General features: G+C 45.5%; 2 protein-coding genes across 5 annotated transcripts in view; both read right to left on the reverse strand.

Annotated features, from left to right (window-relative positions):
- Window positions 1–27,805, reverse strand: part of Sox102f (transcription factor Sox102F) — a 395,175-nt gene that overhangs the window by 359,579 nt on the left and 7,791 nt on the right. The gene's annotated exons all lie outside the window — the stretch shown is intronic.
- Window positions 1,080–17,664, reverse strand: LOC143218639 (uncharacterized). Of its 3 annotated transcripts, none has more exons than XM_076443981.1 (2): window positions 5,542–17,664; window positions 1,080–5,394 (listed from the first exon to the last, which is right to left on the reverse strand). In XM_076443981.1, exons 1-2 carry the CDS (start codon window positions 5,566–5,568, stop codon window positions 5,020–5,022), a joined length of 402 nt encoding a protein of 133 aa, XP_076300096.1. In that variant the 5' UTR covers window positions 5,569–17,664; the 3' UTR covers window positions 1,080–5,019. The 3 variants fall into 3 exon arrangements, with proteins under 3 accessions (XP_076300096.1, XP_076300105.1, XP_076300088.1); XM_076443990.1 differs by having other exon boundaries at window positions 1,080–5,399; XM_076443973.1 differs by having other exon boundaries at window positions 1,080–5,451.

Raw genomic sequence — 27,805 nt, forward strand, 5'->3', positions numbered from 1 at the left:
TGAAGGATCTATGAAAAAAAGCCTTCTGCCATAGATTTTCAGAAGTAATGTGTTAAGGGCTAATCAGTCAGCCTAAAGACTTGCATCGAGTCGTCTAGGGTCGTTAGCTACTATGCTCATCAGAGAGAGTATTCCCGGTTCGGTTCTCCCGAAACGAGTCTACGGAGAAGACAGCGTTCAGCAGGTACCGTGAGCTTTGAGTCGGAAGGCTCGTCCATCTTCCGGCGACGTTTTGTTACCATCCTGGCCCGGTGTCCGACGATTTCGAAAATGAAAGGAGAAAAAGAGAGAGAGAGCGAGAGGGAGGAGGACGATAGAGGAGGAGGACAGAATGAGAGAGAAAGAGAGAGACGCGGGGGTAAAATCTGTGGGCGGGATGGTGGTGAGAAAGTACGAAAGAGCGCCGGGAAGACTAGGGGGAGACGGCGAGGGCTAAAGAGAGGGCAACAAAACGCATGGAACATGCTTGCTGGGACGCAAAACGAGGACCAAGATAAGCCGTGCCTCCATCAGGCTGCTATTTCTCCCGTGACAATAAAAATTATAGGCTATCTGGACTGGAAAACAACAGGTCGAGCGGGCTGCCTCCGGATCGTGGTTTGCATTCATTAAGCCTCGACACGCAAGCAGTGGCGGTTGATGTTCTCTTTCTCTTTCCTCCGCCCTGTCCCCCTTGGCCCCCGATCATCATCCTTTCTCTCTCTCTCTCTCTCTTGTTCGTTCGTATAGAGATTTCCTCTTCGTCTTTCTTCGAGGCAGCCACCACTTTGTCTCCTTCTCGCTCCCTCATCCCCCTTACGTCGTCGTTGCCCTCTCGGGGCCAGGTACCCCATACGACGCCCCTGGAGCCCCCCTTTCGCCCCACGGTGCCCCCTCGCAACATCTCCGCAGCCAGTTGCCTGGGCTGCTCGACTGCCTCGAGACTCTCTCAACCTGCAGTTCCAGGCTGCATCGAACGCGACCACTACAACCGGCCGTCCATTACCACTTTACATATTACACATTATAAATTACCAGTCTCTCTCTCCTTCTACCGCTCTCAACCCCCCCACACCCCATCCCCCTCGCAGCCCCCCACGTTCACAGCCGCCGGATTTTTGTCTGCGGATCCGGAGCCGCACGAAACCGCCTCGGACTCGTCAAACTTTCGAAGGGCAACGGCTCGTTATCGCGGGAACACCGCCACGCGATCCACACGACGAACTTTCACGATCCACGAATGATCCTGCGACTACTCCGGCGGACAAAATTATGAAACATCCCATTTCATTCACCTACGTACAGATTTATGCCAGCAGAAAAATGCGTGTAGAGAGCGTATTTTTCCAGAGGACCGCTACGATGTAAGCGAACAGAGAAATACCTTTTCTTTTATTGGCTGAAGACAATGACAGCGCTCGACAGCAGATTGTACCGAGATTGTAGCAAACTTTGTAAATTCTGCCGAGTTCAAGGATCAACGACCCAAATAAATAAAAGCGTTTGCAACGCAATACAGCATCAACTTTTCCTATGTTCTTCTGGTGTATTTCATCCTGAGTTTCCTTATCAGCAATAATTTGCCAGTCGTCGCCCCCTTGCATCTCTCCCCTCTCACGCAATCGAACACGCGCCACTCTGCCCCGTTGGAAATCTATTAAGAAAATAACACCTCGTTAGGCGGATCGGCCACAGGCGAGACACAACAGCTTTCACTGCCCGCGTTCTAATAGATCGATGTTTACAAACCGGTAGCGAGCAACGTGGAGTTAGGCTACAGATCTGCAACGCTCTGGACTGCAATTTGGGTAAACTGCGGGACGCCAGAACCTGATATCCCTCTGTACGATCTTGTGTCTTTTTGCAATTTTACAGATTGATCGCTCTAGACAAGCCTAGAGCAGCGTTCGAATATACCATGTAGTGCATTATACGCACCATCGACCGTTGATCGAATTATGATCTAGCATTCAGATCCGAATCTCAGAAAGCGTCCCTGTATCGATGCAGCCTGCGATTTTTTTAATTTATCAGCTACCCATTTTCTGGGCGTGGATCTCCGCAGTTGTATCCACGAAATCTTGAAAAAATTAATGGAGTTTTTCCATTTCTGGTGCAAGAAACGATCCAATTGATGGAAGTGATTTTTCGTTTATTGCGATTTTTATTAACGAACCCGTCAATTTCGATAAGCCTATATTTCTGCGAGGTACATATGTAATTCTACCAGACTTGAACCATAATTTATAGCCGATAATAATCAATACCGCCGCAAATGTTATTTTATTCCCACTATACAAATGAAGCTGTAACTTTTGAGTTGAAACAATTTTTCTAACATTCAGCACGCCACTGATTAAAGGTATTGAAATATCTAGATTGTATCGTACCCAAATTATTGTAATTATTCCTACTTACCAGTTCAGAGTGCCATATATGAACATTTTTCTTTAAGCATTCATAAAGTGTGCACATGATAACAGGTTGTACAAGTGTAATTAACCATAATCCATTTTGAAACTCCACAAAAATTTGGTATAATGAACATGTTGAGATGGTTATCTTAACAAACATACTTTGATGTCTACCATATAATTCGCGCAGTGGTTTCCAACTTTGGTTGGGATGCACGTGAATGAAATGACTGGGTACTTGAATCGTTCGTTCGAACGACTGCGTCTAATGTGTTTTATGATTGATGAAGCCAATTTCTACGATGTCCGTCTTGCTGATCAAAATTGGTATACAGTATGCCCCCGTCGGAATACCTAATACCTAGAAATCTTCATTCATCTGAAAAAGGACTTCAGCAAGACTGGCAACGATGGGAATTTATCACGTCGTCAAATAAATGTCTAAAGAATTTTTTAATGCAAATACAAAATAATCATGTACAGGCTATTGATTAATTTTGATTGAAAAATTTTCGTATCCTACAACTTTCGTTCGAGACATGTTTTTGTATCGGCTGATAATGTTCAAGTAATGTAATTATGTCGAGAAAACGTGCTTTTCAGCGCAGTGTGCGTCGCCTCGTATATCATGTCTCCAAACCTGGGTTTCAAACTAGCGTGCAAAACTGGATTCGGTTCATGTCTGGGCTCTATCAGTCTTCGTTCATACCTTTAAGGCGTATTTCGCTCGTTCTTGCAGCCAGGTAGGAGTCATTAGCATACTGTCTCGCGGTGGACTCGTTGCACAAAACGGCCGTGAATCTTTTTTCCCCTGTCGATCGGCATCGGGTTCCATTATTCCGGGCATCACGTGGCCGAAGATGAGATCGCGTTTTCGACGAGGGTTCGCGCCGTTAGGCATCCTGCGGCGAGTTTAATCGCCGGCAATTTGATGGGGATCAACTGTCTACGTTCCTCTTTACATTGTAACGCGACAACTTCGAACGGTCTCCTCTCCCGTAGCTTAGGGGATACTTAATATTCCTCTGTTCGATCCCGGCGGGCAGGACTCGCGCGTAATTTGCCCAGTTATTTTTAATTTTCGATCACAAAGTGTTCGCGCGATGCGTGCACGCGAGAATTACCGCGACCGTGTCACGCAATACGTATACCGGTTGCCCTGCGGAACTTTTGACGGGTCCGATGACTTTGTGCGCCTTTTCAGGCACAACGTTAAAAGCCACGGAGGTTTGCCCGTTTAAAAACACGTTACCCGTATACCCATACGCGCCGCTGGTAATGGCCTGTCCGACCATAATTGTCGATCCTCTTAAACATCGGCCGGACCCGATGCGTGTTCGCGGTTTCCACGGGCAGGCCGTTTTTATCCGCGTTATTAACTTCAGATAGGAGCACCCGATAAGCGCTGAAACTTCGCCGTTTTTAGCCGCGTTAACGGAACGCCCCGAGAATCATCTTCTTATCTCGAGGACCAGGCCCCGAGATTCGCCATCTTGTCGCTCGTGAAACCTCGGCGTTCAGTGTGTCACTGTGCGTTCGACAGATACGTTAACCGTCGATACTTTTAGAGGAGAATATCATTACAATTTTAGTAAAGTTCCAATCTTAGGGGCTCCATGAAATTACTTGCAAGAATGTTATTATAATATACTTTAATTGTAGAAGTCTTTGGAAAAGAATTCAGTGCTCCATGTTTCCTATCCTCCCTTGTACTCGGTGGCACAGAAACTGAACGCTATCGTGGAAATATCCTGTACAGATTTCTGATCGCCACCAGGTCGTTTCGCCCCACTGTGCGTGGTACATTAACAATGTTTTATCAAAGCGGAGACTGGTTCGTATGGTTGTTTCGCTGGTGATCAGCGAAAACGAATTCGCCAATAACGCTCGTTCCCATCGTAGGGGAAAAACAGGCGAGGCAATCTCTCGTGGTGGTAGAAAATCACGCGACGTCGCGAATCGCAATTTACAGGTAAGGACGAGAATAGACTGCCACCCGCAATCGGGACAAAACGACCGTCCTGCGCGATGGCGAGCGACGGCGGCGGCGGCGGCCTGTAACCGCCAGCATATAATTATACATAAAGTATCATTAAGTTGCCATAATTCTTATGTTATTGCATTATTTAGCGGCGGCACCCCGCTGCGGGCGTACGTGGAATCTTCTCCTGCGGGTAAGGGGGCGCAACGCGCGTTTTACATCTTTGTACACAGCCGCGCGCGCGCGTATCGCCGCTATTATAAGTAATACACATGCCGCGCGTACTTTCCAGCCGATTCCACGCGAAAAAGAAGCACGCCGAGCGGTTCGCGAACCGAACCGACAGGGTTACAGGAAACCGAGGATGATTTAGGGGTCCGGCTTCGGTCATACTTCGCTATTTGTAGGCGGCCCCGGCCATTTTCAGATAGCGAACTCGGAGGCACCGACGATTTATGACTGTTTATACGACTTCCCACGCGGTGCCCCTTTTCTTACACGATTATCGAACGTATGGTACTCTCCGAACGGAATGACAAACCCTTGGACCAATTTTTACCATTAGCCTGGAATAGCGAAGTGACTAAATACAATAAATCAATGAAGTGTTTGTGAATAAAGAAGCAGGACATTCATGTACACTTTTTAATTAAAGCTGTTGGTTGTACCATTTCCTTGTACGTTGCTGATTTTTATAGTAACTGTACTTTGTACATACAAGGTGAGTAACTGTACTTTGTACATACAAAATGAGTAACTGAAGATTAACCCTATTGTATCTTGCTGATTGTGTCCCTCGTTGCACCTTGTTGAATGTACTCTTGGTTGTACTTTGTTGCTTGTATCTTGTTGATTGTATCCTTGGTTGTACCTCGTTGGCTGCATCTTGTTGGTTGTATCTTGCTGATTGTGTCCTTGGTAGGACCTTGTTGGTTGTATGTTGTTGACTGTACCCTTGGTTGTACCATCTTGGTTGCATCTTATTGATTGTACCCTTGGCTGTCCCTTTGAGCTGTATCCCTGAACTGTACCAAGAGCCTAATTTTGTCATGTCTCGCTCACGTTCAATCCTCCAACCTGGACCCAAAGGGTCAAAACACTCCTCATCCACAAACACACAAACAAACCACGCAACATACCATTCTTACTAACCCAATATTCACTCACCATCCCACTTTCACCTTCTCGATTCATTTCCGATCATCAAACCGCTACCCAACATCAACGCCTTTCAACGTCCTTCAATCCAAACCTTTCTTAAACCCGACAAATCTTCCACAGCTGAATCCCAGCGCCCTACCAGATAAGCCCTCGGTAGAAATCCGTCCTTCCTCTATCACAGCGATTGCGTTTCTCCGGCCGTATTATCGTCGCGACCAGTATTATAGTTGTCAGGTTAAACGCCGAGGCTGGCCGTTGTCACTTTTACAATCCGCGACCGGTACGACCGCTTCGTTCGTCTGAGTCGCAGGTGTCGAGCTCGGTATAGGCCTCTCTCTTACTAGATTTCAGGCGCCGCGCCGATGGTATGCATTCGACGTAGATGCACCGTCCGCGCTCGGATGCACCTAAACTCCGTTGCAGTTCGCGTTGCCGCGCGCTGCCGCGCCGCGCCGCTTGAATCCCGCTTTTCGCAATATACGCCGGACGTTTTGTTCGTCCCGTAGGCTACGATGCACGCTTAACTGACTGCGAATTAAAATTCCAGAATATAAGCGATTGCTTACGACGATTAATCGCACCCCTGCTGCTACGCTCAGGCGAGCTGCAAGCGGAGAGAACGAGCGAGCGAAACGTTCTCGCGCGCGCGCGCGCGTCCGAGAGCGCACGCTCGCGCGTCGACTTCCCTCGGCGACCGAAGCCGATTTCCTTTATTTTTCGTATCGAGCGATTCTTCGAGCGTTTTCGTACCGGCCCTCCCTTCCTCCCCGACATACATATATCGACGCATTTGCCGCATCGGGTTTCGATAAATCTTCCAGCGTGTCTCTTACCGGAGGCACACGGTCACGCAGACTCTCGCCGCCATCGGCCCACTCGGACGGATACACACGGGGAAATACAAAGATTCCGAGGGCTCGACTACTCGGTAATTCGTATCGGCGACAACCATTTAAGTGGCCGGAGATAGATCACTCGATAGACGGCTTTTCGTCTCCTGTTGTTGTTGTTGTTGCTGGTTGTTTGTTTGTTTGTGTTTGTTGGCGCGGCGAGTCGAGTCGCGTGTAGGATTTCTTGCACGGTGTACGACCACGATGGAAGGTCGAGACTTTTATGGTGAGTATCGCTGATACAGGAAGAATCGTAATCGCAGGATTGATGGGGGATGTACTATCTTGCACCCGTATCGCACCGGGGATAAGTGTTGCGAGAGTCACGCGATTTAATGGGTTTCTTGTGGACGCGTTTTAGCTTGCTCGATTGGGAAAACATTGTGTGGATCGACGGAGTGTGTGCACCTTGTTGTACCACCACTATTTTATTAGAATGTGTTGACAGTGATGTACTCTGTACGAGCTGAAGAACTGTATTCACATTTTTGTTGTTGCACAGAAGTTACTTTAACAGTCGCATGGTTTTAAGGAGTGCATTACGTATAGATCTGTAATAATTTTGTTGCTACTTTGTCCATTTTACAGAGATATGAAGGTCACCTTCATTTTTTTAGATGTAATACTTCTTATTGAATTTATTTAATCATCCAACCCTTTCCACAAATTTCAGTGTTTCAGAAAACTAGTCAGATCAGTTTCCCAATTTCTACTATCCAGATAAACAGGCTTCCAAACCCAGTTTTTAAATAGTGCTGAAACCCGGTTATCGAACAAACCGCCGCGTATGCAGTAGGAATCAACAGATGAAATATATTCAAGTAAATAATGATCAGCAATTTGATTAAAGCATCGAGCAAGAGGCTCCCGTTCGGCCGGCACCGAAGCCAGCGGAACAATAAAATCTCGACGAGAATACCGAGCAGGCTGGAATGCGGAGGTGAGACGGGACCGCCTGCTCCCGTTCCGTTCTAGTTTCGATTTCTCTAAATCATCGGAGCAGAAGAGACTCTCGCTCCTGCGCGCCAGAAAAGATTTCCATGTGCAAGACGGATGCGGTCACAGGGGTGCGCTTGCGTTCGTGCGCGCTATTTCGAACTGCATGCGTGGCTGCATTTCTACTCTCACGCACGTAACGTATACATGCTCTCCTCTTGTATATACTACAGCGTCTCTACATGCGTACACGTATCCTGATCGAAAGAAAAGGAGGAGCCAGAGCCACGGCGTGGTTGCTCGCACGACGGGCGCGCGATGCCCCGGCACAAAAAGTACATTGCATTTATAAGTCATTTATTATGAATTACACGATGGTATATTTAAAATGGGAGGCATGTCTTGTACGTGGATATATGGGATATCGAGATTATAACGCATGCGGCGAAGAGAAACCGGGACTACAACGGGGCTGGGATACGCGCAACCGGACGTTGTCGTGTAGGTGTTCTCGCGTGCGTACATACCACCAACACGGCAGAAAAAGAGAGAAAGGGAGGAAGAGAGAAGAGAGAGAGAGAGACAGAGAGAGCAAGGGGATCTTGTGAATCGTCCGCGCCACGCATGCACGCGCCTACAAATTGGTAGTGCGTAGCCGCACGCTGACTCCTGGATAAAACCTGGAAACCGTTTCCTTTCTTTTTCTCCCCCATGGATTTTCTGAGGGGACCGACGCATCGCGGCACGCTCGCGCACAAGGGTGCAAGAACTGCACTCCGTTTGCTTATCTACTTCCCCGACGGACCCGTTTTTCTCGCACCGGCTTCTTTTGTTATCTGAAGTAACGCACAGACGCTGATTCTTCGAAAAAATCGGGCCGAAGTCATTTCTTTCGACAAGCACTCTTGATCTATGTTCTTTCCGTTTCAATTCCTTACCAGGAATCATTTTGACCAATTTTTTTAAATTGTCTGTTTTTATGCACTGCGATGTGCTGTTTCCTATGAAAAAGTCTTTGTCTTAGGCTGGGTATTTAATTATAAAAGAACTCCGCTCCAATCATATCCTTCAAGAGAAATTAAAAGAAGAGAAACTGTTTTTCATCGACGAAGATTCACGATACACACAGTTTATGGTATTTGAAAAAGTTGCAAATGCCTAAAGATCCGCAGTTTACCGACGAGGCTGAGAATGTCATCCCAGAGGATCGGTGACGTTGAAATAAATGATAAGAGCGATAATTGCAACATTGTTCGCGGGATTTAATCGGCCAGGTGATCGCGCGAAATGAATATCCGCTTTCTAGTAAGCAGGAAGCGTATCGCCTGGTAATTTTCAACGATGACTTTTGTCGGTGATCGACGGGTTCCTCTTTGACCTTGCGCGAATGACGGTGCACTCCTTATCGCCGGCCAGTCGGTCACAGAATAAGCAATTAATTTGAACAGTTGTACGATGTGCGCCGGTGAAAAGCTTTCGTCAGGGATAATTAATCGCGAGGAGTCCGGCCGACGAGATTGCCTTTCATGTAAGCGATACCGAGGGCCCTAATGCCCGTGATGCTGCTGAGGTATTTATTAACTATTATACTCGACATTGCGTCGCTTGGGTTTCTCTCTCTCTCTCTCTCTCTCTCTCCTCTCCTCCTCGTTCGTTCGTTCCTTACCCTCTTCATCTACGGCATCTATTTTTCCGCGAGCGCCGCAATTATTTACTATTCAACCACGTATTACGGCAGTTTAGACGGAAAGTATCCGATGATAATCATATATTACAAGCGCAAGCGTCTTTCTATTTGTCCATTAAATCTTCGGGACGTCGCGCGGCGATGCAAGTCCAGGAATTGTGCGACAGTTTGCTGAAAAGTTTCCAGAATTCGTCTTTATGATCGATCTTCTTTTTTATTCATTAATGTCGCAATGAAAATGTAAACATTATAATTTTTCACCCCCGTTATACATCATCTATTAATGTTATTTCGGTTTACAAAAAAATTATTTTGCTATGAAAAAGACATCAAACAAAAAGTGAAAATAAGCTCATCGAGAAATTGCAAATTTTCCGCTGTCATGTGCACGCGATGTCGCGCGCGGTCAACCATAATCAGGCTAATCATCACTCCGCCATCGTTTGTGCCGACCCAGCCGGTGTGCGTCGCCGTATTACCAGACTGCGAAAGTAGCAAGATGTCTCTAAATTCATCGAACCGGACCACTGTGCGTCGCTCAGTGAAAGGCGACGTTGGCGACATGCAGATTGCAGATGACTGTGTCACGATGACCGTGCGTCGGAACCTTGCGAAGCTAGCGACACGTTTCCGCATCTGAACTGACTCACCTTTCATCCGTAGTACGATGCTGCCATTCTTCGTTGCCATTTACGATCGAGCCTTTTAGCGGTACCAGCGACGAGGCTTGAAAAAGACAGTTCACCTATCCCGCCTTTGCAACTGGGACGAAGTGAGTCCTTCGACGCTACAGATCAAGGAATCAAGGAATGAAGTCTGAATATGATGTAAGTCACATTCCTACCGAAAATGTCCACAAATATCGAGACAGTACTATAGATAGAATTCGACGAATAAAAATAGAATTAAAATAGAATCAAAACAAACAACATCATACTCGAGATAAAAAGGAAATATAATATTTTGTTGAAAAATAATCAGAACAGCAATGGCATTAAATTTTATTGGATCCCCTCCCATAAGGGTATTCAAGGTAACGAACTTGCGGACAGTTTAGCTAAATCAGCCACAGAAGCCTGCAGTGCCTCAATATTACCAATTCCATTTACTGACTTGTATGAGGAGTTCAAGAGAAATGCGCATATATACAAACCAGAAAGATTGCTCTTTTAGAGCAAGGCTTGATGAAAGGGAAAATATTTTTCAACCAATATTATATTGGGAGGTCTAAGCCATGGTTTAAACACGAACGTCTCCCACGAGAATTTATTGTAACTATTAATCGGTGCAGAGCCGATCATTATAGTCTTAATTCGTCTCTATTTCGTGTAAGAATTATTAGTGACCCGAAATGCGACTGCGGACACAGTAGTCAGGATATTAATCATATTGTTTGGCAATGTAGCCTCTTCGATTTACAGCGATCTGAGCTAATTCAACAGTTGCGTAAAATTAACACTTTATCTACCGGAAGCCTATTAATAGGATTTTCAATAATTGTGCTGTACCAAAAGACAGCATAGAAATTTTCTTTTATATTGCAATCTTAAATGAAACTATTCGATGATGTTATTAAGGGTGACTTGTTAGTTTATAATAACAATTGCTGTTGCTATTGAAGGTTCCATTAAAGAGTGTTTAGCCATGTACCATAGATTCTTCAAAATTATGCAATAATCACCGATCGGTAATGTGTTGAGCTTCAGTTGCCCTTAAGCTTGCTAAATGTTGGTTGCCCGACCCAATATTGGGGCTTGTCTTCTTATTTTTAAGTTCTTGAAAAAATGTAAACTGCGAATTTTATTTGATATAGTGTGGACTGTGTATGTGTGAATGTGTATATGTACACTGCAATTTGTTTCAGTGCAGCAAAAATAGATCTTGACTGAGATCTGAAATGCTTAATAAAAAAGTAAAATAAAATTGTTGTTATGAGGTTGACTGGACACGACGAGACAAGGATTTGATCTCCTTGGGAGCAGCCGTGCTCCCGGATCGGAACGCGAGCTACTCGTTCTCGAAACGAGCCGGTGTCCCGATTCTGTGCGTGGACGAAACGAGATTATTAGATATACGAGGTTAGTACGCGAAGGTAACGTAACTGTGGATAAGAGAGGGAGGAACGAGACGGAGAAAGAGGGACACGGGTGTGTTGTGTGTACCGCGGTGAGGGGTAAACGGCCTCGCAACAACCTAGACGTGCCTTGACCCACGGGAGCGAAAGAGAGAGAAAGGGAGGGAGGAACAGAGAAAGCGAAAGAAAAGAGAAACAAAGACGCGGGAAAGATAGATAGAGGGAGAGGACAGGAACAGTGAGAGGCGTGCGAGTCGGTATAGAAGGAGACGAAAGAAAGGACAGCAAGGTAGAAAGAAAGAGAGAGAGAGAGAGAGGAGGCAAAAGGAGTTTAGAGAACAGGTGCGCGACCATTGACCGCCGGCTTTGGTTACCCACTGAATTATCATATACGTAAGTTGCGTCGGCGATCGAGTGATTTAATCGCACCGATTACCGACCAACCGTGAGCTCAGGGGTGAGGTCAATTAAGATGGGTTACCGGATAATGATACGTTTAGGGGTGAGCACCGCGAACTTTGCGCCGCAGCCGGCTGCGATTGCACGGACGTGCGTCCCAGATTGTTCTCCGGGATAATGTCCGGCAGCAACGGGACCGAAACACACTCGGTGAACTACAAGTACATCCACGAATTTTTTTAAACCCCTTCGACGACGAAATCCAATTTATTTGTATTTATTTATGGTCGACCGAGTCAATTTACGGCCTTTTGTATTTCGAATGATCGCGCGCACAAAGTCCGACTGGAAAGTTCTGAATGCTCTGAGGATGCAAAAAAGGGTGAAATAATGTTTGCACGGGAACAGAAAGAAATGTGAAGGAAGTGATCAGTCACGAAGTAATTAATACCTATTGACACCAGACACGTATCGACACGTAACACTATCAGTTTAATAACGTGCCGTCGATAATATCAAACAAGCATCGGTTACAATAATCAACTGCAGGCCGGATCGATTTGTAACGCGCCGATCATAGCAAATCGGCACGGAACGTTTCAGTTTCTTGCGAAACCACGCACGGGAACGGACGCGTCCCGTACGATAAAAGCGGCGACTCGCCGCGGGCGTCTATCAGCTGCCCGTTCAATTATTTAATTTATATAAGAATCCAGCTTCAAAGTGCGCCGCGGTCAGGCCCGCCAATTAGTCACGGCAGGAAGTAATTTACACCGATACAGAATAATAACGCCTCCGGTAATTAATAAAGTTCCCGATAATTTACGGTGCTGCCGCATGCGCTTCGATATTCATGCGTTCACTAAAGGAATTTATACAGCGACGGTTACCTTCGAAAATTTACGGGAACGAACGCCACCTTAAAATCAAGGGATACGTGGCAAGTGTCATACTTTGAACACCTTATTACTTCATAAATTGAACAGCGACGTGAAAACAACGATCACGAAAAATTTCCTTAATGTCAGTATTATTAATTTTTTAAAAGTAAAAGATCATTTATATTTATCTGCATTTTCTTAAATTTTGACAAGATAAGAATAAAATATTATTCCGATCTGTGAAAGAAGTGAATACCATTCAAATGGCCCGCCGACAATGGCAATCAGAGGCATAGCGAGCGACCCTAATCCGGCATGGAAATGTCGAGCGTCGCGGATGAACGACGCTTCCGTCGGTTCCAGTGGTCCGAGACTATCTCGGTATCTGCGCGGCGTCGACGGACAAGCGTTTTCTCGGACGTATTGTTCCGGCAACGACTAGGTAAGTGGTTCTTCCGCGAAAGGTATGTAGTCGGCGAGGCTTATCGCCGTCGCAGAAATTACACGTTGATGCGGAACAGTAGCGTGCAGATAAGGAGGATCTCGTGGCGCAGTTCGAATGAAAGTGCAATTCAGGCCAGGCAGCACCAGTATTAGCACTAAACCTACCACTGCCGGTCAGATGACCGGTTTTATATTTTTCGTCTCACAACTATTGAAATTATGAAGTTGCTTACATGGAAATTGATACGATAAATTTCTTCATCCAAGCACACATTGTAATCAAAATTCCACAAAATCTAAATAAATAGAGTTTTTCTGAGCTAAAACATTTTAATCATTTTTAGTGCTCGTTTAGTGTTAATAACCCAGCTAGTATCGGATTAATCACATGACATTGTGACACGTGCGCGACAGACAAAGAACGCGTCACGTGACCAGGCCATGGCGGAGGCGTGGGGGAATAGCGTCATAGAAGGGGAAAGTAGAGTGGGGACACAAGTCTGGCGACAAGAAAGAACTTTGACTATTTATTTAACCAATGGGATCAGATACAAGCCTCTTCACTCGATCTCGACGAAAGTCCGGAAAGCAACGGTGAAAGACAGCGCCGCGGAAATAGAAAATCGTGCCGTCAGCAAGGAAATCGAGGAAGTATAGACTGGGTACAATGAACGAGCGCGGATACGAGATTCGTATCGGAGCGTGATATTAATTCCCGGTGAACGATGGATTCGCCGTTGGTTTTTTCTCGATGATTTCGACGCGGTGATTCCTAATTTTCTCGATGATTCCTAATGAGGAATTAAGTTGCGTCAAAGGGGAAATAGAAAATCGTGGTATTAACGCTTGTTAGGGGATACGGAGACGGTCGATTTGAATAAACTGGCCGCATCGTGTCGGTTAGTTTACAAATGAATACAGCGAGGACGGAACCTACGCGCCGAGGCAAATTGAACGCGGATTCATCTATTAGCCGCGCGCGGAACGATAAGACGCGATAATGTTTACATTTGTAGCCCATAAAATTTAATTAGCCAATTACTGCCTTTTAATTAATCGCTCGGTATCCATCTTTCCGCTTCACGTACGGCCCGATTATATTAATTATCAGAGCCTCAAGACGCCTCTACGCCCGTTACACGCATTCCGTCGGCGAGCGTTGCGTTCGCGTGCTGCTCGCGGGAACGAACAACCCCTCTTTCTGTTTCTTTTCTTTTTTTTCAGCGAAAGCTGCAATTTATTCGTGAACGGAAAACGGTTCTGTTAGTGTGTCATCTTCGCGGAGGATTTCGAATGCTAATTTCGCGGGCAGAGATCGCCTCGGAGTCGTCTGCTACGCGAAAGAAATGTGCATTATCCGTAATAACTGTCTACCCTGCTAAAATCACTTCGGGCTCGTGACGTGAGGGTAATAGGAGTGAGATGATCGCTGATTGTGATTGTCGGTGCAGGTTTCTTCTTCTCGGAAACGCATCATCGCAATTGTGACTTGGTGGGTCTGCGGTATTTGGCTGGAACACATACAGGGTTCGATCACTGTTACCGTTGTTAGAATCACGCGTTGTCCGTGACAAAAAGATCTTCATGCAAAATAAAAATTGTGTTAATTATAAGGAGCTACGTAGACAAGAACTTTCTTAATAATCGTAAAATATTGACTGAACATATTCGCAATAAAGAATTTATTATGCATTTCTCTGGACAATTAAATACAGTTTGTTGAACTTTCATGAAGCCGTTTATGTGAAAACTTCCCCGTAACTCACCATGCAGTTAATAAAGGCGCGCAATGTTTTCACCTGGATGGACGCATGTGTGTACTATTTATAGACTGTTTATTCTAGAAATGGACTTCATGAATTCCTCGATGAATTGTAGATAAATTTCTGGTAGAGTGGAACATATTTTTGTTATTTTCCTGCCACGCAGTCATGTAAGAGGATTTGATTTACAAAACATGGTATCTCCTAGCTAATCACTTCGGTGATCTATCCACACACGCTATTATTCGCTTCCAATCTCTTATTTTCTCTTCCACTTCCTTTTAACACTGCTCGTAATTAGGTTTCGGTAATTATCCGACGTTTACGGAGAATTGCTTTTAAATGCGATTGCTATGAACATAAATGATAAAAAATGAGTGATGCGTCTTGTCAATATTTTTAAGAAAACAAATAATTATCTACGTCAGATCTGATCCTTCAAATTAATGTATACAATTTTTATTTTCCATAGAAAGATTCCCAGACTCTCGGAAGTATTGGTAATACAAATAAGTCTCCGCCGTCTGAAATCAGATAGCGCAACCAGTAAGTTATGGCGGCTAGTGTCAGATGTAAGACGTCATATCGTAAGGTTGAACATCTGTCAACAACATAACCGCGAAATTTTAGTGATTGTGTATCAGCGTCGTACATTTCTTTCGTGCGAAAATGTCGAGTTTTGAGCCGAATAAACGTCATTTGCGGGAAGTTCTGATTTACTTCTTTAATTTGAAGAAATCTGCAGCTGAGGCGCATCGATTGCTTGTAGAAGGCTGTGATAAGGCTGCATTAAGTGAGAGAAGTTGTCGTGAGTGGTTTCAAAAGTTTAAGAACGGTGAATTAGATATCTGTGTATTTGGTGGGACCAGCTTGGTGTCATGTATTATGAGTTGCTCAAACCGAAGGAAACCATTCCTGGAGCTCTCTACCGATCTCAATTCATGAGATTGAGCCGAGCACTCAAGGAGAAACGCGCCCATTATTGCTCCAGACACGACAAAATCATTCTTCTGCATGATAATGCTCGTCCTCATGCTGCGACGCCGGTCAAAACCTACTTGGAAACACTTAATTGGAAAGTTTTACCCTACGCGCCGTATTCACCAGACATTGCTCCTTCTGATTACTACTTGTTTCGATCGATGACGCATGGCCTGTTTGAGCAGCACTTCACATCATATGAAGATACCAAAAATTGGGTCGATTCATGGATAGCGTCAAAAGATGAAGTGTTCTTCTAACGCGTTATCAGGATGCTGGCAGAAAGATGGTAAAAAGTAGTGGCCAGCGATGGACAATACTTGGAATAAAACATAAGGTGCCGTTCTTTCGCAATAAATGCCCAATTTAAGATGAAAAACGACGGAGACTTATTTGTACTCCCAATATAGTAGAGAATAGAAGAACAACAGAACACCCGGGAACATAATACACTTAATCAGAAGAACAGAAGAAAGAACGTTTACAATGATGCTAAGCGCGCCGGGCCGGCCCATAAAGGCTAGCTGAGAGAAGCGTGATTAATTAAAAGAGCAGTGTTCCGCAGCGATTCCGCTTAGCGTTTACTTATTAAGCAATAGTTCAACCAGTTGGTAGCCGCGTCGCCGGTGCACGAGCGAATAAGAACGGCTATCCTAGTCCGTGAAAAAACCGAATCTCCGTTCGTCACGTTCTTAATCCCGGTGATTCGAGCGCCGCGTGGAATCCAATCGGAACGACGTCGCCTCCGGAATCGGCGAGGAACGCCTTTAGGGGTGAGAGAACCGCGCGCGGAATTTTCGAGGAGCGCTCGTTAAAACGGATCGAACGAGCCGGATGGATCGACGTCCGCGATCCCGCGACTAATGACGTCCCCGTGTAAGCCGCGGATTCGACTTGTCGCCGTTGCACCGAGAAACGTTGCACAGCGCGTTGCACAGAACGTCAGCTCTCGCGTCTATGCAGTAGATGCACCGCAAGGGAACAATGGTCGGCAAGAGGGCATGGTGTGTACGCGGCGCGAACAGTCCGTGTGCGAATCCACACGAGAGCCCCGACTGCCGCGGTGCCAACGTGCGTGGGCTGACAGGCTGACAAGCTGACAGCAAGCCGGACCCCGACCACCCGACACCTCACTGTCAGACGGGCCTGGACTCGACCGTAACTCCTTTGCTCTCGTCTCTTGTCTCCTGCCGTCTCCTCCCGTACCCTACCCTGCCCACCTCTACCCTCCCAGCACTCGGCGAGATCCTTCCGTGATCCTCTCGCGGTCGATCCTCTCGATCCGCTCGCTACCCGTTTCGGGATCGAGATCAGGCGACGTCGGGGCACGATTGCTGCGCGGTATCTCCGAGTTTAGCACGTCGGTCATATGTGGGTGACACGATCTTGCGTCTAATGCTAGATATTAATTTTTATCACATCAAAATTGAGCACCTAATCTTCAGTAGGTTTTCCAGGACATCATTATGAAGAAAAGGAATTTTTTCGGTGATAAATCGTATCTGAAAAAGTTTGATCTTTGAACGCTGATTGTAACGAGAGTTTCGAATAACTTTAATTAATATTATCGTTTTCTCGAATGTAATGGACATTTAAGAAACACATTTAAGGACTTTGATTTTTTAGCTCATGAATAGCTAGCGCGTCGATCTGGCCCACTATCCGCCGCAGCAATCACTCGCCGATCAACATTGTCCCCGCGGATCCTGGGAGTTAAACGTGGAAGAGGAACACAACAAGCGTGCGGTCCGCACGATAGTCTCCAGGATCCCGGCGCATGTATTTGTTATCGCTCTCGGGGCTGGTGTTCCACGAAGTCGCGTGGTTGTCGGCGCTTTTTCCGCTGCTAGCGGACAAAAAACCGCCAACCGAGCGTGGCCGATGCGCGCGCTCGCGCGGTCCCCGCGCTGTTCGGGCAGGTAAAGGTAAAGGTAAATTCCATCGGAGAACCGTGGAGATTTTCCCTCTTGGCCAGGAAGTACAAATCCCGAACAACCATTCGTCGTTCCGATGAAATTTATCACTGAGCACGCGGTGCGTGTCTCGCAGCTTGCCGGTGCGAGGCATACCTGCCGGACGACAACAACAAATAGGTACTTAGGCCCAATGGGATGTTCGGGCCCGGAGAACAACCGTGGATTCTACCGGTTTTTAATAATTGTACCCCCGGGCCTCTTCTCCCTTTTCCATCCTCGCAATCTACGCGCGCTTATCTTCCCCTGCGAAACATCGCGAAAGCCAGCCGCCAACCGGCGACTGGATAATTCTTGCATATCTCCGATTGCGAGTGAAGAGGCCCCCGGTGACTCGCGGATGTTGCGCGGCGCGTCAACGCGCGACGCATTAACGCGTTTTTCGATTCGATACCCGCCGGAATTCCACTCCGACAACGTTTAATGAAAATGAAAAAAACCGAGTGTCCCTCGGGCATTGTCGGATTCCACGGTGGATCTCGCAGCGGTAACGCCTCGTAAATACGTCGGTTTACAGCCGGACACCGGTGTCCGGCGATCGGGCGTCGATCATAAATCGTGATCGTTAATAAACGAACGGCCACGTTACCGGACGCTTTTAACAAGCCGGCGAACGGAGTCAGGACCTGGACGCCGACCCACGGAAACGATTTATTTAACGTTGATTGGGATATTATTCCCAATATGTGCCCGGTTTATCTCGCTGATACCAGCCACTGTCCACGGCTCGAGATAACCCTGAAGAGGCTCGGTGATTTTATAAAATTCTGACGGGATCGCCGACACGTTTTTATAAAGTCGCGAGGACCGGGATAAGGATTCGTCGAACGATGTCGAATTATGGCTGCTGGGAGTACGAGGTTTTCTGGTGGGTATAACTGTCTTGCGGTGTTCGGGAAGTGGTTGGGTTTGAATTTTGTTCAGCGGATTGGGTGAGAGGTGCTGTTTCATTTCGTTAGGGAGTGTTTATGACGCTTGATTATATTTAATGGTTGATGAGAGTTCTTATACGGTTTTATGTCTTTGGGAATGATTGAAATTGTTCATAACTTTTTAATGAGTATTGAATATTGAATAGCTAAGAATAAGAATAAGATAATTGAAGTATTAGGTTGTTGCAAATGAAATGGCCGTTTTGAATCTTTAACATAAAATTTTATTTTACAAGCTTTATTCATATTCCATTAATTGAAATAATTTCCATCGATATCAATGCACTTCTTCCATCGTGATACAAGTGCCTCAATGCCTTCAATTCCAATCAATTCATCAAATGCAGTTTTTACAGCACTTTGAATATTTTTTAGGTGCTTGAAAAAATGGTAACCAGTAGGTGACAGGTCAGGCGAATAATGAGGGTGAGGAAGAACTTCATACTTCAACTCTGCTAATTTTTTTACTGTTTCTTTCGCAATATGTGGCCGAGCAGTATCGTGAAGCAATATTACACCACGTCTATTGAGTCAATAGTATTGACTAATGCCGACTGTTGAACACGCAGTGTGTTTTTCGTCCATTATGCTTTCACGTGACTCCCTTTCTACTATCTGTTTTAAATATAAATCTTTAATAGCTGCTGGCTTATGACCACGAGGCTCATTTTCCAGATTTGCATCTCCGCCTTATCCAAACCAACGCCTTACGGGTGGGATATGTGGGTGAAATATGAAACAGTAACGGATTAGATAATTTAAGAATATCGTAATGTTGTTTTGAATGTAACAAAATCATTAAAGGATGAAATCAATTTTTATTTTATTCATGCTTCCCACAATCAATGCAGAACATTTTTATTTTGCATAAAGATCCGCAGTCTATAATATAATGTATTATATCAATTACTTAATTTAAAAAATAAAGTTATAATACATTGTGAGGGCCACGAATGAATTTTGTGGAGCTAATGAATGCTATAGGTAGGAGACAATAGGTCTCCCGATGGAAGTGATTATTTAGGGTGATCTGGGCATATCGCGAGCGTTGATGGTGATTTCGGCGTGCATGCAGAGGCCGCAGTAAATCCCTTGCGACATAATAGCGCGACAGCTGCGTGACGGAGATTTACGCTGGATCGTTGGTGCTCGGGGTCCCGCGAAGGGTAGTGAGTATACCAAATTGGGAGCAATCGTACGTCTCATTAAGAATCGAACGGTTCGGCCGGTCGGGTCCCGGGGCAGAGACAATTACCGCGTGAGCGACAGCAGCCTCGAGATAATCGGCCGGATAGAAGAGAAACGCGGACGTATATTTCACGTGGCCGTGGCCGTTTCTTCGATCCGTTCGTTTACGTTTTCGTTTCGTTTCCATCCGCGAGTCGGCGGCCCCGCCGGTGTCTTACAATTCACGACAACGTCACCAGCGCAGATAACATCGAGGCAGCGCGCAACAATGCACCGGTGCCGATGCATACGACGTCGGAGACCCGGTAAATGTTTCGTCCCTTACTCTGCGGATCGTGCCAACTCTCGGATAGGATTAACAGCCTCGCTGAGTTTCGCCTTTGAGAAATGAACGCCACGCGGGAACTAGAATTAGCGATCCTTCTGGTAATTTCGATTTTTGGAGTCTCCTCGACGAAAGTTGCAGTGGGGAGAACATTAATTTTACTGTATAAATAATTTGGATCTAGAAAACTTTGGTCGTGTAATCAGACTGCGAATCTTTGTGGAAATTTCAGTCTTCGCAGATTATTTAACAAAAATTAGATGGGAATATACATAATCCAATCTTAAAAATTAATTTTAGAAGAAAAACAAGATTAATAAGACTAGTGAGTAATTTAATGTAACCAAGACTATATGAATTATCACGAGTCAGAAAAAATATATATAATCCATCACTGGGTACATAAGTAGTTGAACACCGCAATGAATTCAATTAATTCTTTTTTTTATTGTTTTCCAATTATACTGGTTCTAACAAGCCCGTGTATATTCAGATCGCATGCAATTTTATGAATGAATTTATTCAGTGTTTGTAAGTTAGTTCAGTAATTGTAAAAAAATGTCCGGTACTTGTCATTATGATGGATCTGGTAGTTGTTCCGTTAATCAGATAATAATGTTAATCCGGAAGAGGATTAAAACAGCATGAAAGATAGTTATATGTATATAATTATAATTGGATTGCGGGTCTTTATGCAGATACAAATTGCTATAGATTAGTTTATGGAAATTTATGTTGAAAAAACATTCTCGATCCTATTACGGGTTCTATCATCAGGTTGTTCGCGTTAGCCAGCGTTTTTCTTGCAAACAGTAAACATCAGAGAAAAATGAAAGAGGAAAAAGTTGTACTGGCGTGTGTAATTTTTTTATAACGGTGATCTGCAACTTTTCAATGGTATGCTATGTATTTTTTTTATATCATATGAAAGCGTCTGCCAAAACGAATTAATTCCTCAAGGACATAAAAAAATTAGGACTAAGTGCTAAACAGACAAAACATAGACAGCACACCGAAGAAAATCTCTCAGAGAGACGTCCAACAATTTCCACCATATTAAAATCATTAACAAACACCGGCTAACACGTTGTAAACTAACTACTGGGAGGCCGTGTCGCCGCACACCGCGAGCTATCGTGAAAGCCGGTGGATCAAATTCACGTTGACTCCGAACAAAATATTACAGGCCCCTTAATCTGAAGAAAGTCTCGATGCCGGGGCTGCCATTGATCTTCGTTAACGCAATGTCCGGGCAATTAAGCGCCTAATGCCTCCCCTACCGAATAAAAGGGCCGAGATACTTTCTTCGTATCGCGTGCAGCGTATAATTAATTCTTATGCCATTAAAGCGCTATCGCGGCCTATCGGGCCCGCGGGACATGCCCGCCCCGGGATCGTAATTAAGCATGTAAAGTAATTATCATTTTTCTGCCAATGTGAGGTAATAATTATAGCTCTTGCGTAATCTGCAAAGCCGGCCCCGGGTACGTACGATGAACGACAATGTCTGGCGTCGCGAGATTACCGGTCGCGTTAGTGGTCCTCGTAGAATCTTGAATTATAAACGGCCAGATATAAACGAATTATAATGATCGGACCGATTCGCTCGCGGAACGTGATAATATTGGAATTACCGGAGCGGCTCGCCCATGGTAATGAAGTGAAGATTCGTACATTTTTTCGGGCCAATTCCGTTGCTCTTTTCGGCGTCCTTTGATTCTGCTCTCGTATCGGATGGGGAGATTAAACGTTTAACTCTGACAGGTTCATTTATTCCAGAGTGCATTTCGAAATGCACCTTGGAGAAATACTGATCTTGTGCAATTCTTAATGAGGACATAATTTTGACCAGCGTACTCTGGTTCGAAGATTTTATGCTAGCGAGTCCGGATCACCATTTGTTCTCAAATTTTTTAAAAACAACGCTTAAAAATAATAAGAGATTAAACTTTGCTGTTAAATAATGTTTCCTCTAACTAAGACTATTCAGTTGCCACCATTTATTTGGTAATAGACCACAAAGAGTGTAGTAGTTAATACTAAATTAGCATTAATAATAATTCTGTCCACCAGTTCCGACACGGTATACTATAATTTGCATTAAACGCATATGCAAGGTGTAACAGAAAATCTAGTAACTCGAATCCCTTGTTCGGTATCATTCACCGGTATTAACGTGTTAACGAAGGTGTCGCAAATGTTCTCTCGAGCGGAAACTTAGGCTGTATTGTACAAGCAAAGAGCGCGAGATAAGCGGGACCGATTTCGCACGATAGTCGAACGCACTTGCATCCGTGACTAGTCAGAGAGAAGATTGTAGATTGGCGTAGATCCGATAGTTAGCCTATCGCCGTTCGATAAGCTGCGATAAGGACACGCCTACTTATGCTTGTAAATTCAAGAGTTTACTGAACGAGATAACAATTTCCCGTTGATGCTGAGGTGCTTCGGTGGTTCGGCGCTCTTGCGATTGTCTGTTGGGAACGCGTAGAGTGGGTACAGTCCGTGAGATCAAACAATTTAGCCAGAACGATTTTGGAAAAATTTTTTACAACTTTTTTATTTGGGCTTGTACCGAAAATTTAAAAAATGTGTTTTGTAGATTCATACAATTTATATACATACCGAAAGTTTCATCGAAATTGGTAATTTGGTTTACGAGTTATAAATGATTAAAGGTGGTGAAAGAATTAGCTGAAAATCGTGAAAACCAATTATGATCAAATGTGCAACATGTATGTTGGATATCAATGAGGCTAACTGTAGCTCGTTTTATTAAAAACGGGATAATAAATGCAACCCGTTACAAAATATAGATGTTCATTAAATAATTCACCCACGACACGGCACGTGTTCAAGATATTATACTCGGAGAACATGGAAAGTACTCTTAATGACTTTTACTTAATTGATGTATACGCGTGGAATCAATTTCACGACCATTCCGCCATTAAATAATGCAACCCGGTAGGTGTCTAAGTTGCTTGAAAGAGTACGGAAAGTTCTGTTAATGACTTTTACTTAATCGATGTATAAGATGCGAGGGATCAATTCCGTGACTAGTTCACTCTTCGGATTTGACCTCGTTCGACCTCTTCCCCCAAAAAATTCGAAAATGCTATCTATAAAATAACGGATTATTGCAGCACGTGTAAAGAGATAAATTCAGGGACGATGAAACGTGCGAGTGATTCAGCTATGCAAAGGTTGCAACTTTGCATCAACGCAAATAGCCAACACTTCGCATGACTCCTCTAATGTAAGAAAATTGATTTTACAGCCACATTTGACCTAGGGTGGCCTCTAACATGTTAGCTTGCTAAAATCGCCTGGAGATTAGCTTATGGCAGTGCAATATTGTATACTATACATATAAATGCTGCTCCGCCCACCCTCTTTTTCTCAGGTAAGTGTTTTCTTTGATGTCTAATTAACGTAGTGAGAGGTCAATGTGCTGCAAAGATAAATAATCGTATTCTTCCTGCTGTGAACAAATTGGACATTGGACACATTCCAAACATTGGACATTGGACAAGAGTTTTCGCAGATGTTCATAGAAAAGAGAGACAATAATTCCTGTCTGCGGTCATTAACGTTGGTAAACAAAAGTCGTAGATCGCGTGTTCGGTCATGGGTGTTGAACCCATCCTCACCATGGTCAGTCGAGCAAGGGTCCTCTTAGGCGATCAGCAGAGAGGCGAGCTCGGCTCGAAATGGATCGGCGCGGAGCACGTGGGCTTTCTTCGCAGCGATTGAACGCGTCTGGTCGCGGTACGAGGCATTGTTCGTCGGACGCAGTACATCAATTCTGCGGCGTTGCTCAAGCAGCCGAGCCAGAGAAAGAAAGAAAGAAAGAAAGCGAACTATCATGAAAACAAACGAGAAAGAGAGAGATAGAAGGAGCAACTCGTGGAGCCTTGCGAGTGGCGGTCGCTCGCGCGTACGGCTGGCAGCCCACGCGAAGTGCAGGCCCGGCGTCTCTCGTAGCGCGAGCTGCAAATGTTTCTCGGGCTGTTATAGATACTTACATAAAGAGGGAATGATGTATGCGCCTCGATGGGTAATATAATGTAGGCGGCTAACGAGAAAGGGCTCCGCTCTCTGCTCTCTCGGAGCTCTCCGCTCTGGGTTCTCGCAGAGGGCAGTCCCGCAAGAAAAGGGTGGATCCGTAAATTCGCAGCCTTCAACTAAATCAGCGCGAGTAACGACGCCCGTCGTCGCCCTCGCCCGCTCGACATCGCGCGAGAGCGGATCGCCGGAAGGCGAAGCGGATAGTCGAGACCAGCAGCCCCCGTGAAAAAAGGATCATCGTCGTCCTGTGAAAGCAAGAACAGACGCGCGAACGTTTTGAAGGCTTAAGGGCGCCCGTTGCCCTTCGTCGTCCACCGGAAGAAATCGGGAAATGAGGGTCGAGAGCGATTTCTCCTTCGCCAACGACCATACTAGAGACGAAGACGATGACGACGAAACTCCCCGGGACGAAACTCGCCAGCCACGCCACCGTACCGCACCGCCGACGTTGCTCTCTCGCGCAATTCCAATGTGTTTTATGCCCGCGCTTATGCATGCGTAACGAGCTCGAGAGTCGTAACTCTCTGGTTAAACCGTCTGCTTCGGGAGTGGCGCGCGGATAAGCGGTTAACAATCGTTTACGCCTCGGATTGGAGGGGGACGCGTTCGTTTTCGTTCGCGGTTTCGAACCACGCTCCTGTCCCCATTAACACGTTACCCGACGGCGATTGTTTAATAGGTCTTAGAAATCTCGGTTCCGCTCCCGAGGGTTTGCCGAACCTGCTGCATTTAGTAGCTATAATAATATCGGTCGTGCATAGCCTGTATAATTGTTACTGACTATATACAGCAGAAACGCACAGCATAAACCCAATAAAATTTGTGTACATTTATTACATTTATTTCTTCATAATTTCGTTTTACAGAGAAGGTTCTCGGCCCCAAAGGGTTAAACGGACTTCCCCCAAAAAAAGACACCCGAGCTACCATCAAGTTTGATCAAACCCGGAGGTGGCCATCCCCCACATCATCTCCCCTACATCTTGAAGCTGGTGTTCGCTGGTCCCAGTAACATTCCTTTCAAAGACGTCAAGAATTTTCGTCGGTTCGACTGTGGAAGTTGCGAGAGATGCGTATCTGTCGGCGGCGCGTTCGCAAGTCGCCGTTCGAAAAAATAGCACAATGAATTCGGCGGCGTTATCGCAGCGCGTGATCTCGGTCCACCGCGGAATCCCGCCTAATAACCTTTTCGTCGATCGACATTGTTATGGGCCGGTCATTAGAGGCGACCCGAAAAAACGGTTGAACGGTGGATCGAGCGTCGTTTATCGGGCCCTTGCGCCGTTGGGTTTCATCGGCGCGCACTTATCTCAAGGGACTTGAAAATCCGGTCGCATTAAGATATCTATCGGAACAACGGATGTGCGCCATTAAACTTTTACTTTATTTAGCGCTCGGAGGAGCCGCGGCGAGCTGCGGCTCAACGGGAACACGGATGGAAGGAGACAGGTCCACGAAAGGGAGAATATAAAGAGCGAGAGGGAGAGACTGTTGCAGAGAGGAAGGGAGAGAGGAAGGAAGAGAGGAAGGCGAGAGCGAGTGGTTGAAGAGAATGGTAGGAAGGAGATTGTTCAGCGTCGAATATCGAACATTGCATACCGAATATTCACCATTGAGAATGGAAGACTCAGCATTGAACATTCAAAAGTCAACATTGAACACCGAAGATCTATTCAACATCAATATCAACATTTAACACCGAAGATTATTCAGTCAACATCAACATTTAACAGAGGAGATTAACCAGTCAACATCAACATCAACATTTATCACAGAAGATTAACCAGTCAACATCAACATCAACATTCAACAAAGAAGAGTAACCACTCAACATCAACAACAACATTCAACGCTGAAGATTGACGATTGAACATTGAACTTCCAGCATGGAACATTGAACTTCAGCACTGAACGTTGGGCTGAAGTAAAAAACCCCTAAGTGAGAGGAAGAGAGAGAGAGAGAAAGAGAGAAAAAAGAGAATACGGGAAGGTGAGAATGAGAAGAACTTGAGAATGGTAGGAAGGAAGGAAAGCGACGAAGAGTAGCGAAGAGCTAGCACCGGCGACATGCCAACCAGCCCAACATTCTTTGCGGTACCCGCGATTGTTCCTGAACGTGTAATTATTATTTACGTTTACTCCTAATGGCCGGCCCTTGCACGACACCATTTAGAATTGCTAATGACCGAGCATCCGCGGCCCCTACTGTCAATAGATACTAAAACTCATTACCTAGCCTGGCACTAACTAATTGGATACATCTGGATTGACGGAATGCCGCGCGCGTACCTACGATTGGTTATTAAATCGAGACGGGACCGTTCCGTGGAACACGAGGGCCCCGAAGATCTTTATGTTAATGCCGCGCCGCCATTACGGAATAGGAGCATGTTCGCGGGACCAGTGATCATTTATATACCAATGAGAGGGTAGTTTATTAGGGTCCGGCCGGACGCTCTTGCTTCGACGCGCCAACTTCTTACTATCGGGTTTTGTTTGTCGAGTGGTAGACGATTCGTTTGGTGGATGGTGGTGGTTGAAACAAGGCTAATTAAAATAAGGGTGAAGAAAAGTTCACTCTTTGCGAATCATATGATACTTTAAGATTTTAAGCACTCGGAAAGATCAGAGAGCCCTTCGATTATTTCAATCGGTCACAACGATTTCCCCTCGCCGCCGATCTCGTTCACGATTCCGATCGACTATTTCCTGCCGGAGAAGCATTACAGCACATTCCAGCGAAAGTTCTCATCCGCGGCGGAAGCGAAAAATTCTACTCGAATGTTTCATTTAAATGTTTCCCTGCAAAGTAAATGGTTAATCTCGAAGCAGGCGCATTTAAGAGATAAATATGAACTAGAGGTACGGCTGAAGCGTAATCTTCTTATTGGCCATTAACCATCGCCGACTACCAGAGAAGCGGCGGCAGATCCATGCTCGTGTTCCTCCATCTTATTATTTTAACCGATTAGACGTGACTCTACGAAAAGCTTCCTATTCGTTTCATCGTGACTATAATTTCCTCGTAACTCCGCCGTAACCCGGATCTTAACGCCGCGCAGCAATGAACGGTGGGCAGCCTACCAATTATGCTTTTCATCTGAATAGACTTTGTTGTAGTCGACGCCGGCCAAGGTTAGTTCGTTCCGGGGTACGGCGGATTGTTTTTATCGACGGTGGAACGGCGATCTCGAATTTGACATGGGCATTCTGGGTAACCAACCGTATCCGAGCTTGCGAGGGGTTTTGCCGTAGCATGGTTCCTGCGTTTTTGCCAAAAGGATGGGCGATATTTTGCAATGGCATATTTTCCCAAGCGAAACGCCGCCGCCGCTGCTGCCGCGTCCCGGACACGACCGGGGGAATTAAGCCGCGATTAGTTACTGTTGCGGTGGAAATTAATTGTACACTGTCCAACGTCGAACAGTGGGCGTGAACGAGGAAGCGAAGGAAAGCCACTGGTTATTACGAAGTCGGGGCTCTAATAACTTGTACCGCTTTCATAAACGTTCGCCCTCTCCGTCTCTCTTTCCGCGACGACTTCCTCTTTAGGCTTCTCCCCGGCTGCCGCGCCGCGCCGTTTCTCTCGTTGCAAATAGAATTGGGCAATAGTGCTCCGAACACGGGCTGAATGGAACGTTTCCAACGTAATCAGTATCCCCGGGCGGTTCGTTCATAATAATGATCAACTAACTGCTGTTTGCCTCGGTGAGAAGAGCCCCTGTA

Source organism: Lasioglossum baleicum, chromosome 2 (genome assembly GCF_051020765.1).
Source record: "Lasioglossum baleicum chromosome 2, iyLasBale1, whole genome shotgun sequence".
NCBI classification, from domain to species: Eukaryota; Metazoa; Arthropoda; class Insecta; order Hymenoptera; family Halictidae; genus Lasioglossum; species Lasioglossum baleicum.